The sequence below is a fragment of the Loxodonta africana genome, chromosome 10, assembly GCF_030014295.1.
Source record: "Loxodonta africana isolate mLoxAfr1 chromosome 10, mLoxAfr1.hap2, whole genome shotgun sequence".
NCBI lineage: Eukaryota > Metazoa > Chordata > Mammalia > Proboscidea > Elephantidae > Loxodonta > Loxodonta africana.
The window spans coordinates 49,762,406-49,777,683 of record NC_087351.1 but is presented as its reverse complement, the minus strand read 5'-3'; the positions used below and the strand labels follow the sequence as shown (position 1 = coordinate 49,777,683).

The 15,278-nt window shown below is 36.8% G+C and overlaps 1 protein-coding gene across 1 annotated transcript in view; it reads right to left on the bottom strand.

Moving 5' to 3' along the window:
• TTC6 (tetratricopeptide repeat domain 6) overlaps nt 1-15,278 on the bottom strand; it is a 248,623-nt gene that overhangs the window by 114,176 nt on the left and 119,169 nt on the right. Inside the window, exon 7 of the mRNA XM_003408458.3 lies at nt 4,832-4,936. Coding sequence (XP_003408506.3) covers nt 4,832-4,936 — 105 coding nt within the window. The remainder of the gene's footprint in view (nt 1-4,831; nt 4,937-15,278) is intronic.

Below are 15,278 nucleotides of genomic sequence, written 5' to 3'. Positions count from 1 at the left end.
TAAATGGGTACTTCGAAATTTTTTCTCGTACCCCTAATCTTAGGAATAATCAATGATCCTATGATCTCATAGGTTAGCACTGAATCTACTTAGCATATTAATATCACATATAAACAAGACATATCATTGAATGTATTGTCAATTGCTTACTACTTGCTTTCAAATACAAGTAAGCTTTCTAAATGTAAATTGGAGGGAAAATTTCCTTAGATGCTTCATAGCTCAAATTCTATCAATCAATTAAGTTATATATGTAAATTTATTGTTGCAGTGTCAAACTGTTGTGATGATTACTATTATTATTAAATGTGTAATTTCTCTACCTTGTAATCAGCCACTTGGATATGCAAAAACATATGAGACCTAAGTTTTACAGCCTGGTGAATTCATGATGAATTCAATTATATTGCTGTTTTACTAGTCTGCTGAAATTTTTAGGTCTCAACTAATATTTTAAATTGAAGAAATATTTATTGAATAGAAAATCAGGTTTTTAAAAGTATCATACAATTGCCATTGACAATGGAACAGATATGGAGAAGGCTACGGGTAATTTAGGAATCACAAGCATTGAATTATTTGTTCACTCCCTCCTGTTGTATTTCCAGAAAGTAGCTATATCACAATGTAATAGAATTATTGGATCTAGCAATAAGATATTTGGTCACTCACATCATTAATCTTCAAAGACTAAGTACATGATACACAAGAGATTTTGGAACTCTTCTGTCATGTGTTTATACAAGATATTCAAATAAGACATATAGCATCTATTATATATTTTTAAAAACACTTAAAAACAATGAAGAAAATACTGTATTTTACAGGTATCAAATGAGAAGAACTTACTAACAATCAATTATTGCTTTTTAAAAAGAAAATTTCCATATATTGGAACCTGCCAAAAATTTGCCCAAACCAAGGTGCCCTGAGAGGGCAATTACACTATTACTTACTGGATATCTATGTAAAAATTCTCCTGTTCTACCCCAGGGACATTGCTGAAATTAGTATACATGCAATAAAAGCCAGAATGCAGGCAGAAATGGAAACAGTTTTGAGACCTTGAGAGCCAATTACAACTTCTGCTTCTAATTAGGCAGGCTAGGTAATTCTGCAGAGGGCAACTAAGAAAGCTACATATAAAATGAAAAATAAAATCTTCAAAGCATCAAAGAGCTAACAAGACGATGAATAAACACTAGGACAAAATCTAAGAAAAGGCAAGAACCTGGAAAGGTAAGCCCAATATTCAAAGATGCTTTGGGTCTCAGGATATTTGCCGGGAGCACTAGTGGCGCAGTGGTTGCCAAAACAGCTACAAATCTGAGCTGTGGAGATTTGGTGACTTCTTGGAGCAAGGGTTACAGGAATCAAAACCCAGAGTCTACCTGAGGTGGAGAGGCTGATAATATATATATCAACTGCGATAACACAGGGCTATACCCTCAGATTAAGGGTGAATGGATATAAATCAGCTTTTGCATGGACTTGCAGCCTGAGCTCTGTCACAAGGGTGGTCAGAGAAACTAACTCAAGGCTCAGCCTTAGAGTACAGCTGTCTCTGAGTGGTAAAGCACTCAAGTTTTGACAAAAATTTTCTCTAGAGAAAGGAACTGCCATTCTAGGTCCCAAATGCTTCCTGAAATTAGTATTTTAAATACGTAACAACCAAACATTTAAAACAGCCAGGTACACATACACACATACACAAAACAGCAAGAACTGGAACACTAAAAATTGAGGGGAGGAACCCCACAGGTCCTTAGATATTGCAATTATCAAACACAGGTTTTAAGATAATTCTGCTTACTATGCTTAAAGAAATAATAGTTAGGCTTTTGTAAGAACAACAAACAATAAAGCTTACATAACATTTTAAAAAATAGAAATTTTAAAGCAGAAAAATACAAGAGCAAAATTAAAAATACAGTAGACAAATTTAACAATAAATTAGTATATTTAGTATATTAGATGCAACTGAAGAATTAGTGAACCTTAAATATAAGATAAATTGAAAGAAATTATCCAGAATCCATCACCAAAAAAAAAAAAGATAGCAAATACATGTAACTGAAGTCCCAGAAATGAAAGAATGGAAAGAGGCAATATTTTAACAGATAATCTCTAAAAAATTTCCACAACTGATGAAAGACATCAAACCACAGATGCAAAAATCCCAGTGATTTCAAAGCATGACAAAGAAAAAGCCATCTATACCTAGACACATTTATAGTGAAACTGCACAGAGAAAAGATAAAATTTTAAAAGTAGCCACGGTCGGAGGGCGCCAATAACTGATTTACATTCAAAGGATTTACATCTAAGATCCACTTCTCAAGAGCAGTAGTGGAAGCCATAAAATAGTGGCACATTTCCGACAGCAGCATATATAGACTGCATTTCTTTGCATTAATCTTATCTCTGGCTTCATTAGTCTATTACCCTTGTATCTTTCCCCTACTATTCCGTTAATATTTTATTTTATCCTTTTACAATATATGTGTTTTGTAAACTACATAAAATCTTGTCTTAATAAAATAATTCTAATGCCATTAACATTTATGCACAGTGATGCTCATCACAGAATTATTTTAAGGAATAAAACAACAGAAGGAAGAGGAAAAGGAAAAAGAAGAAAAATGAAAAGAAAGAGGATGAAGAGTTTTTAAGAATTAAAGAAAATGAGACAAAAAGTGGGCACTAATTGTCTTGGAGAGACCCTGGTGGCATAGTGGTTAAAAGCTATGTCTGCTAACCAAAAGGTCCACAGTTCAAATCCACCAGGCGCTCTTTGGAAACTCTATGGGGCAGTTCTACTCTGTCCTATAGGGTCACTATGAGTCGGAACAGACTCAAGGGCAACAGGATTTGGTTTGGTTTAATTGTCTTGGAAGGAGCTCTGGTGATACAATGGCTAAGCATTCGGCTGCTAACTGAAAGGTCATCACTTTGAACCCACCAGCCACTCTCTGGGAGAAAGATGTGGCAATCTACTTCCATAAAGATTCCATAAAGATTTACAGCCTTGGAAACTTTATGAGGCAGTCCTGCTCTGTCCTATGAGCTACTATGAGTCAGAATTGACTCAATGGCAACAGGTTTGGTTTGAAATTGTCTTCAGGTAGAACAAAAGTGAATTTTATTTTCCTCTCTTGATTTTTCTAATTTTTATAATAAGCAGTATAACAAAGTGAGAGCAACCAAACATTCTTTAACAGAAGAAAAAGATTAATAATTGGATTTATGTAGTGTTAAACTTTAGGTATCACTATTAAATTTGCTTCTGTAACTAAAAATACACCCCTAAAAGCAAATAAAAATACCGTAAGATCCTCTATACAATTCCAAGTGGCTTTATATCTTGGAACTTCAGTCAAATAAAATACCCTTTCAAAAAGAAAACAGAATAGAACATTCTTCTTGGTTGGCTAAATCAACATGGATAAGTACATTTTTAAGAAATCTATATAATGTATAATATTATATACTCATATATGTATCAATGCCATCAAGTGAATTCTAACTCACAGCAACCCTATAGGGCAGAGTAGAACTGCCCATACGATTTCCAAAACTGTAATCTTTATGGAAGCTGACTGTCACATTTTTCTTCCAAAGAGTGGCCAGTGAGTTCAAACTGCCTGCCTTTTAGTTAGCAGCCGAGAACTTAGCCACTGTGCCACCATGGCTCCTTCATATATGTACACGTTGTTGTTGTGTATTGTTCAGTTGATTCCAACTCATAGTGACCCTATATGACAAGTAGAACAGCCCCATGGGGTTTTCCTGGCTATCATCTTTATAGATGGACCCCTGGTAGTGCAGTGGTTAAGAGCTATGGCTGCTAACCAAAAGGTCAGCAGTTCAGATGTACCAACCGCTCTTTGAAAACCCTATGGGGCAGTTCTACTCTGTCCTATAGGGTTGCTGTGAGTCAAAGTCGACTCGATGTCAACAGGCTTTAATCTTTACAGGAGCAGATTGCCAGGTCTTTTCTCCTGCAGAGCTGCTAGTGGGTTTGAATCACCGACCTTTCAGGTTAGCAGCCAAAGCTCTAAGCCTCTGCACCACCAGGGCTCCTTAGACAGGCACATACATAGAATAATCATACACAGTCAGTCTCCAGGTTATGAATGTCTGACTTACGGACAACTCTCTAAGAATGGACTGCCATACAGCCTATTATACGAAAAAATTGAGTTAAATACATGCAATCGTTCGTAATAACAAACATACACACTACTTTGTGATGCTCATGAAAACACTGAGTGGTTTGGAAGTGTTTTATAGACATAGAAAGATAACATATATACTATATACTAAGACAAGCACCTGACTGATGCTAAATAAGAACCGTATGTACCTGTTCTGACTTACCTACAAATTCGACTTAAAGACAGATTTAGGAACAGATCTCCTTCATAACTCAGGGACTGCCTATAAGTGTATATACAAATACAAGGAGCCCTGATGGTGCAAACAATTAATCCCTCAGCTGCTAACCAAAAGGCTGATGGTTCGAACCCACCCAGCCACTCTATGGGAGAAAGACCTGGAGATCTGTCTCTGTAAAGACCACAGCCAAGAAAACCTTATGGGAAGTTCTAGTCTATCACATGGCAATGCTATGAGCCAAAAATGACTCCACGGCACCCAACAACAACCACATATAAATACGTGTAATTTTTATAATGCCTCTGACCACTGCTCACGATGTCTGATGATTTACATAACTGTCCAGTAAAATTTAATGTCATAGTCAGTTATACAATTTAATTGTTAAACAGCAACAACAATGATAATAGAAAAAACTCATTTAATACGTCACCTCATATTCTGGGTATAGGGTTTCCTTCATGACAGATACTGGAACAGAGAATTTGGGTGCAGCTGGATTCCAAAATAACTTCGTAAGTCCTGAATAAGCAGACGCCTTTGAAAATAACATAAAAGGCTATTAGAACCGTAACAAATGGGCCCCTAGAGTAAAAGTCCAAGCTTCTGTCAAAATTGTTTTTAACTGCTGAGAAAGTGACCTGATTGGTTCCACAGCCTTGGAAGGTCTGGGAAAGGCAGCTTTTTAGACAAAAACATAAAGTTTCTTTTTTATGCAAAAATGTAGTCAGCAATATCAAGGATGGGGGAAATAAGTAGAACAACACTGGGAGGCAAATTGGCCATTTCTAGTAAAATAAAAAATATGCATGCCATATGATCCAGCAATTTCACTTCCAGCTATATATACTAGGAAAACTTTTTCTTTTTAATATTTTATTGTTTTTGGTGAACGTTTACAAAGCAAATTAGGTTCCCATATAACAACTGCTATACATATTGTCCAGTGACATCGGTTATATTTTTCTCAATGAGTCAGCATTCTAGCTATTTTCATTCTGGTTGTTCTGTTTCCATTAATCTAGCTTCCTTGCCCCCCTCACCTTCTCATCTTTACTTTAGAATAAATATTGACCGTTTGGTCTGATATGGATGATTATTTAAAGAAGCACAGTGCTCATGGGTGATATTGTTCATTTTATGAGCCAATCTATTATTTGTCTGAAAAGTGACCTCCAGGAGCGGCTTCAGTTTCAAGTTTAAAGGGCTACTTCTAGTCTCTACTGGTCCAGTAAGTCTGGCCTTTTTAGGAATTTGAGTTTTATTCTATATTCTTCTCCCGTTCTATCAGGGACCATCTGTTGTGTCCCTCCATCAGAACAGTCGGTAGTGGTAACCAGGCAGCATCTAGTTCTTCTGGTCTCAGAATAGATGAGGCTGTGGTTCTTGTGGGCTATTAGTCCTGTAGACTAGTTTCTTTTTTGAGTCTTTGGTTCCCTTCTTTCTCTTTTGCTTCAGAGGAGAAAGACCAATAGTTGTACTTAGATGGCCACTAGCAAGCTTTTAAGACCCCAGACACTCTTCTTCTAGGAAGTCTTACATGTGTACATGAACAAATATGTACAAGGACCTTAACGCAGCATACGAAATAGCATGAAACCAAGTCCAACCTAAACAGGAAAACAGGTTAAAAAGTGTGGTGTATTCATGTAATTAAACACTATACAGCTGTTAAAACATAAGAATTATGCTACATAAATGGATCTTAGAAACATGAGAGTAAAAGAAACAAGTTTTAGAAAGATGCATACAAAATGCAGTCATTTATATAAATGTATTTAGAACACACAAAGCTATACTATTCATTTTTTCAAGGTCACAAATACACCTAGTAAAGTATAAAATCATAGCCTGGAAAGACTGCAACTGTAACAGTAACTGCACTTGGGTAATGAGGAAGAGAAATGAAATTATGAAGAGTATAAGAGGGCATAATTGAATGATTTTTTTAATTTCTTTTATTTTAGAAAAATCTGAAAAAAGTTAATGACAAAATGCTAACATTTACAAATTCTTGATAACATGCACTCAGATGTTAGTTTGGTTTATGTACTTCTTTTATCTAAAATTTTTCCATATAAAAATCAGGCATAGGAAATTTTTTAGTGAGATAAATACTGTGTGATACAGTAATTGTGGATATATGACGTTATGTATTTGTGAAAACTCATCACTAAGCACAAAGAGTGAGCCTTTGTACAAAAATTTAAAAAAATCATTTATGTGCCTGGAGGACTCCAGGATGGAATGTACAATGTAAGAAAACAATCTAAGTTCTGAGTTGGAATCGACTCACGGCAGCAGGTTTGGGTTTTTTTGTTTTTTTTTTTTTGTGGGGGGGCGTGGTTCTTTGTAGAAATGGCCAATTTTAGGTCTGGGGCAGGAAATATACAATGTGATCCTGGAGCATCTTCCAGTCCCAGAAATTAAGGAAGTGCTCAAAATATCCCACAAGGACCACTAGAGTATGGCCCAAAAACCCTTTTACACTCAGTATTGAAGTCACTCCTGAGGTTCACCCTTCAGCCAAAGATAAGACAAGCCTATAAAACAAACAATAACACATGTAGTTCAACCATGTATACTAGACTCAAGGACGAGAAGGCAGGAGAGGACAGGAAAGTTGGATGAATGGAAATGGGGAACCCAAGGCTGAGAAGAGGAGAGTGTTGGCACATCATTGAGTTGGCAATGTATTGTTTAATGAGAAACTAATTTGCTCTGTGAACTTTCACCTAACGCATATTTTATATATACATACATCCCATAAAGATGGGGTATGTCAAAAGGCACACAGGAATCAACTGAAAGATCTGCCAGTGGCCAAAGCTGGAGCAATCTGAGCAACAAAATAAATAACACCTTATTGGATTATACCCCAAAGTATAAAATAAATGAGTTCATACTGATAAATATACATGACTGAATAAATAAATGAGGAAGAATAGACAAATCTCCTGTGCCAAAGATTTTGAATTTTTGTAGATACTCCACCCTCAAGTAGGTACAGCATTAACTCCCCACTCCTTAAATGTGGGCTACACATAATGACTTCCTTCCAAAGAGTAAAGTATGGAAAGAGGGGAAAAGCAACTTTACAATGGAGAAACCTGGCAAACACTACATCAGCCAGGTAATCAAGGTTAATATCAACAATGATAGATCATGTTTATATTATGTACCCTTGATATGATGGGATGAAAATGGTGCATTACCTCAGTAGTATTCCTCCCCAAATCAGAAAAATATCAGGCAAATCCCAACTGAGGGATATTCTACAAAATACCAGACTAGTAGTCCTCGAACTTTCAAGTCATCAAAAACAAAATCTCAAAAACTGTCAGAGCCAAGAGAAGTCTAAGAAGGCAAGATAACTAAATGTAATGTGGAATGCTAAATAGGATCATGTAATAGAAAAAGGACACTAGCTAAAGACTAAGGAAGTCTGAATAAAGTATGAACTTTAGTTAATAATAATGTATCAATATTAGTTCATTAATTTTAACAAATACACCATACTACTGTAAGATGTTGTATTACTTTCCTAGGACTCTCATAACAAATTACCAAAACTGGGTGGCATAAAGCAACGTAAATTTATTTCCTCACAGTTCTGGAGGCCAAATGTCCAAAATCAAGGTATCAGCCAAGTGAATTCTTTTTGGAGGCTCTGAGGGAAAATCTATTCCATACCTCTTTCCTAGCTTCTGCTTGATCCTGGCAATCCTTGGCATTCCTTGGCTTGTGGTAGCATAACTTCAACTCTACCTCCATCTTCACAAATCTCCCTCTCTTTTATAAGAACACTAGTCACTGGACTTAAGCCCCATCCTAAATTCAGGATGATCTCATCTAAGATCCTTAACTTCATTACATCCTCACTCAAGGACCCTATTTCCAAAGAAGGTCACATTCACAGTGGTTAAGACTTGGACACATCTTTTTGGGATAGTATTCAACCCACTAACAATGTTAATAATGTGGAAAACTGGGTGTGGAGTAAATGGCAACTTTCCATACTGTTGTAATTTTTCTATAAATCTAGAACTGTTCTAAAAAAAATAAGGCTTATCAGCAACAACAAAAATAATATTAATAATAAAGAATAACAATAAAGCAAAAATAAAAAAGAAAAAATCACTTTAAAAAATATTTGGAAGTGAAAAAATGAGGCACTCATGACAAGATCTTGGAGAAAATGTGTAACATTTAAAAATAATAGCTGTTGAAATCCATGGTATCATTGGTAATTGCGTTTACTGACTTTCAATAATATTTAGTTGTACTATGCATTTAAAAAAAAAAATTACCCCCCACCAAAAAAAAATTTTGTCTTTCACCACAAAAATGAGCTCAAATAATTAAAGTATCAGCTTGCAAGCATTACTCTAACATTAACTATAAACCTTACAGTGTCATCTCCTGGAGTATGGATGCTACACAGACTTTCTGGAGTAATACATAAAGACCCAAACCCAGTAAACAAGAATTCATAATTATTAGGTGACGATGAATCTTAAGAATTTTTATTTCAAGTCAGAGATACACCTTAACCATCTTGATCACATCTTTCCTATCTAACAACGGAGTGTTTAGGAAAAGGCAGATTTCGCAGTTGCCTGGTTAATTTGTCCAACATAGGAATTCACAATCATTCGTTCTCTGTCTCGTTGGGCACACTACGTAGCTTTATACTGTAAAGACCTAGAGTCCAGGAAGTCCTTGCTAAAAGATGAATAAATTCTTCCAAAATCAGTTGAATATTCTTCTTACAATGATCACCTAGAAATTAAGAGGATTTCAGGTTTTCAAATACTATTTTTTCTGGGTTTATGTCACATATAATACAGTAATTCTTTCCATCTAGTAGCTAGACTTCCAGCAGCTTTAAGCATCCAGAATAAAGTTAGCCCCCTAGAAGTAAACCAGATGCAAGCCTCTAAGTGGGAAGGGAAAAAAGCTATAACTAAACAACTATGCTTTCAAGGAAAAGCTCAGATGCACCTTTAAGAGAGAATTTATCAAATTAAAACAGTGAAGAAATACTAATTTCTTGCTTTCACCAGCAATGCTAGGTCCTTTGTAAGAGGAGACCTAGGAAAACAGTGAAAAACAGCAGCGCTGGCAGCTGCTAGAACTTGGCAGGAGGACAGAGATTGCACAGGAAACTGAATTACTAACCATAAAGCAAACTGGGTTAATTTAGTGTAACGGCACCTCTGTAGCCCCTAAGACTACTTTGTATATTACAGCCCAATACTCAGGCTCATGCTGAGTCAGAATATTTTGTTTGCTAAGGAAGAGAGATATGCAAATTAACTTCACAGGTAAATTAAGCTTCATATAAATGAAACATAAGGAGGCAGAACAGTTTTCAAATGTGGTCTGAAACCCTGGAGAGTCCCAATACCTTTTCAAGTGGTCTACAACCTTCAAACTATTTCCGTGATAACAAAGTCATTATTTGGCGATTTCACTGTGGTGATATTTGCACTAATAGTACCCAGCCCACAATAGTAACAACAACAAAAAAAAAAAGATTGGTAAAACTAATGGTACTTTAACATGAAACAAGGAAGAGCACTTTAAAAATGCCTTGAGGAAGTAGAAAAAATGTTAATTTTATTAAATCCTAACTTTTAATTAGATCTTTTCAATATTCTGTGTGACGAAACAGGAAGTGCACGTAAAACTCTTTTGTAGCCACAGTTAACTATGATGGTGGTTTCAAGGATATTACATGTACTATTGTTTGAGTTGTGAACTGAATTAGCCATCATTTTTATTTGAGAGAAAAACATCAAACTATGGTTGTTCAGACTTGGGTATTTGGCAAGTCTAAAAATGAACAAAGTAAACCTGACCCTTAAAATAAAACAACTGAGAGTGTTTGTGCCAATAAAAAATATGAGCTTTTAATCAAAAATTAGAGTTTTGGAAATTTTGTGTCATTCACAATGCAAGAGAAAGGTTACCAATACTAAAAGACTTTCCTGACAATGTTAAAAAATTGTTATTTTGATATTGCATATAAGTTAAGAACACATTAGGCATTTCTCAAGCTGAAAGAACTGGAGAAAAAATTCAAGCCTCAAGTTGCAAATTTGAAGGATTCTATAGGCAAAAAAAAAAAAAAAATACTGAATAACACAAGCGGCATCAAAAGAAAACGGAGGAAGGAAAACACAGTCAGTGTACCAAACCAAACTGGTCGGTGTTCAACCATTTCAGGAGGTAGCATACGATCAAGAACCGATGATACTGAAAGAAGTTCAAGTTGCACAGAAGGCACTCGAGAAAAACAAGGGTCCAAGAACTGATAAAATAAGAATTGAGATGTTTCAACAAATGGATACAGCGCTGGAGGTGCTCACTCATCTATGCCAAGAAATTTGGAAGACAGCTAACTGGCCAACCGACTGGAAGAGATCCATATTTGTGCCCATTTCAAAGAAAGGTGATCCGACAGAATGTGTAAATTATTGAACAGCATTATTAATAACACATGCAAGTAAAATTTTGCTGAAGATCATTCAAAGGCATCTGCAGCAATATACTGACAGGGAACTGCCAGAAATTCAAGCCAGATTCAGAAGAGGATATGGAATGAGGGACATCATTGCTGGTATCAAATAAATCATAGCCAAAAGCACAGAATACCAGAAGGATGTTTACCTGTGTTTTATTGACTATACAAAAGTATTTGATTGTGTGGATCATAATAAATTATGGATAACACTGTGAAGAATGTGAGTTCCAGAACACTTAATTGTGCTCATGAGGAATCTGTACTTAGACCAAGAAGCAGTTTCCTTCGAACACAAGGGGATACTGCATGGTTTAAGGTCAAGAAAGGTGTACATTAGGGTTGTATTCTTTCACCATACCTATTCAATTTGAATGCTGAGCAAATAATCCTAGAAGCTGGACTAAATGAAGAACAACGGCATCAGGATTGAAGGAAGACTCATTAACAACCTGTGTCATAGAGACGATACAGCCTTGCTTGCTGAAAATGATGCCTTGAAGCACTTACTGATGAAGATCAAAGACTACAGCCTTCAGTATGGATTACACCTCAACATAAAGAAAACAAAAATCCTCACAACTGGACCAATGAGCAACATCATGATAAATGGAGAAAAGATTGACGTTGTCAAGGATTTCATTTCACTTGGATCTACAATCAACACCTGTGGAAGCAGCAGTCAAGAAATGAAACGAGGTATTGCATTGGACAAATCTGCTGTAAAAGACCTCTTTAAAGCGTTCAAAAGCAAAGATGTCACTTTGAAGACCAAAGTGTGCCTACCCCTAGCCATAGTATTTTCAGTTACCTCATATGCATGCAAAAGCTGGACAATAAATATGGAAGACTGAAGAAGAATTGATGACTTTGAATTATGGTGCTGGTGAAGAATATTGAATATACCAAGGACTGCCAGAAGAATGAACAGATCTGTCTTGAAAGAAGTACAGCCAGAAAGCTCCTTAGAAGCAAGGATGGTGAGACTTTGTATCACATACTTGGACATGTTATCAGAAGGGATCAGTTCCTGGAGAAGGACATCATGCTTGGTAAAGTCGAGGGTCAGCAAAAAACAGGAAGAACCTCAATGAGATGGACTGACACAGTGGCTGCAACAATAGGCTCAAATAGTAACAACTGTGTGGGTGGCAGAGGACCAGGCAGTGTTTCACACTGTTGTACATGGGGTCGCTATGAAAAGGAACCAACTTGATGACATCTAACCACAGCAACATATATACTGAAACTGAAATATATTGATATTTAAGGATTAACATAACTTGGTATACATATTTTCCAAATTATTAATGCATCACTTACAAAATGATACATGGGTAAAATGTCCATTCAAAGTACAAGATAACTCAATATATTTTAATGGAATAAGATATGAGAAGTCGTTGATATGGCTTCAGGTTTCAATTACAACAATTTTTGTTAGCTTACCAATTATCATTTAATATATTCTTTTTAACTAAGTTTGACTTTTTTGTTTTCGGTTTTGTTGACTGGTCCACTGACTCGAATTTTTTTTGTCATAAGCTTTATATTTTGGGATCATTATAGATTCACAAACAATATTAAGAAATAATACACAGAAGTCTCATGTACCCTTTACCCAGTCTCCTCCAAAGGTAACATCTTACAAAACCATAGTACAATAAAAAAAAAAAAATACTGACATTGATACAGTCAAGATAACAAAGCATTTACATCACCACAAGGATCCCTCATGTTGTCCTCACATAGCCATGCCCATTTTCCTCTAATCCGCCTTCCCATCTATCCTTCAACTCTGTCAACCCGTCCCCAGTGCCATCGCAACTCTGTCAATCATGACTATATTCTCAATTTCTCTAATTTTGTTATTTCAAGAATGTTATATAATAAAATCATACTGTAGGTAATCTTTCTGAATTGGTCTTTTTCAGCATAAATCTCTAAAGTTTCATCCACATACTTGGGTGTATCAATAGCTCGTTCCTTTTTATCGCTGAGTAGTATTCCACGGTATAGATGGAACACAGTTTAATCCACTGAAGGACACGTGGATTGTTACCAATTTTTTGGCTTTTATAAAGTTGCTATAAACATTCGTGTACAGTTCATTGTATGATCATAAATTCTCATTTCTCTGGAGCGCAACTGCTGGATTATATAGTAGTTGTATGTCCAGTTTTTTAAGAAGCTGCTAAACTGTTTGCCAGAGTAACTGTACCATTTTACAATCCCACCAGCAGCATGTAAGTGATCCAGTTTCACCACATTCTGCTAGAATTTAGAATTGTCACTATTTTTTTTTTTTATTTTAGCCATTCTGTAGTGATATCTCATTGTGATTTTAGTTTACATTTCTCTATTAGCTAATGAGGAAACCCTAGTGGCGTAGTGGTTAAATGCTACAGCTGCCAACCAAAGGGTCGGCAGTTCGAATCTCCCAGGCGCTCCTTGGAAACTCCATGGGGCAGTTCTACTCTGCCCTACAGGGTTGCTATGAGTCGGAATCCGCTCGACGGCACTGGGTTTGGCTTTGGATTAGCTAGTGATGCTGAACATCTCTTCGTGGGTTTATTTTCCATCTGTGTATCTTAATTCTGTGAAATGTCTATTAATGTTTTTGGTCCGTTTTTCAATTAGGTTTTTTTTTTTTTTTACTGTTGAGTTTTCAGAGTTCTTTATATATTCTAGGTACTTGTCCTTGGCTGGATACATGGTTTTCAAACATTTTCTCCAAAAGATTAATTTGTCTATTAATCCTCTTAACAGGATCTTTGCAAAGCAAAAGTTCTTAATTCTGATGAAGTTCAATTTATCAATTTTTCCTCTTACGGACAGTGCTTTACGTATCAAGTCTAAGAACACTATGCCTAGTCCTAGATCTCATAGATTTTTCTTTTTTTTTCCTAAAAAAATTTTTTTGAACTTTTTATTGTGGTTTGGGTGAAAAGTTTACAGAGCAAACCAGTTTCTCATTCAACAATTTATATACATTTTGTTTTGTGACATTAGCTGCAATCCCCTCAATGTGACAACACTCTACCCTCTTCCTCCTTGGGTTCCCCATTTCCATATGTCCATCTTTCCTGCCCTGTCCCGCCGTCTGAACTTTGCTGTTGGGAAAATGCTGCCCTTTTGGTCTGATAAGGTTGATTATTCTTAGGAGCACTTCCTAACCGGTGTTATTGTTCACTTTACTGGCCTGTCTATTATTTGGCTGAAAAGTGATCTCTGGGAGTGGGTTCTTTTCCAGGTTTGAAGGGTATCTAAGGGTCATAGTCTTGAGGGTTTCTCCAGTATCTATCAGACCAGTAAGTCTGGTCTGTTTTATGAATTTGAAATTTTTTCCCACTCTGTCCAGAACTTCCTGTTGTGATCCCAATCAGAGCAGTCAGTAGTGGTAGCCCGAAACTATCTAGTTCTTCTGCTCTCAGGCTAGTGGGGGATGCGGTTCTTGTAATTCATTAGTCCTTTGGACTAATTCTTTCCTTGAGTCTTTGAATTTGTTCATTCTTCTTTGCTCCTTACAGGAAGTCTGTGATCCATTTTAAGTTACTTTTTGTATAAAGTTCAAGACTTAGGTCAAGGAACCATGAACATCAAAGGCAAAGTTAAGAAATTGGACTGAGCAGCTGGGGGAGGGAAAGATGATTCAGAAGCAGCCAGGAGTTGCCAGACCTGACTCAGTGGGAACCAGTGCCCCTCAGCCCCAATCTCCTGGCAGTGGGGCTGGCAGTAGTGTTAGGGATGCAGTTACCTCAGCGAAACCAGCCGAGCAAGTGGCGCAGCCCTGATCCCCTGGTGCAACCGCAGTGGGGCTGGCAGTAGTGTTCGGGACACGGTTTCCATAGCCACAGAGAGCCAGTGGCACAGAATCTACTTAAGCCTCCAAAATCAGCGAAAAACAGCACTCTCAGTATAAGTGATTGTGTCTAATTTACCGCACGGATCCAATAGGTCCCCTTTTGAAAGAACTCTCTCCCATTTATCTGACCCTGAGCCGATTTAAGTGATAGTTGATTTTCCTGCTGGTGCACTCTGAGCCACTCTCCCAGCCTTGGAGAAAGAACAAATTAACAAACGGGGTAAAAATAATCTGCTGGCTTCCCTAAACTGGGAACTTAGGGAAAAAGCAGCTCCTGTCCAGGCACAAGCAATCCACAGATTTTGAATGCCTTTTGCCGCTGCATAGACCCATGTGGCCGCATTTCAGCAGCCAAGCCCTTGTTGTTATATTGCGAGGGTGTATGTGCCTGAGGTCTGACTTTAATTGTTTCGGCTGTGTGGTGGAGAGGCAGGTTTCTGACGTTTGACACCGCTCTGCCTATTAACCAGGGTCTTCGCCTACCTACAT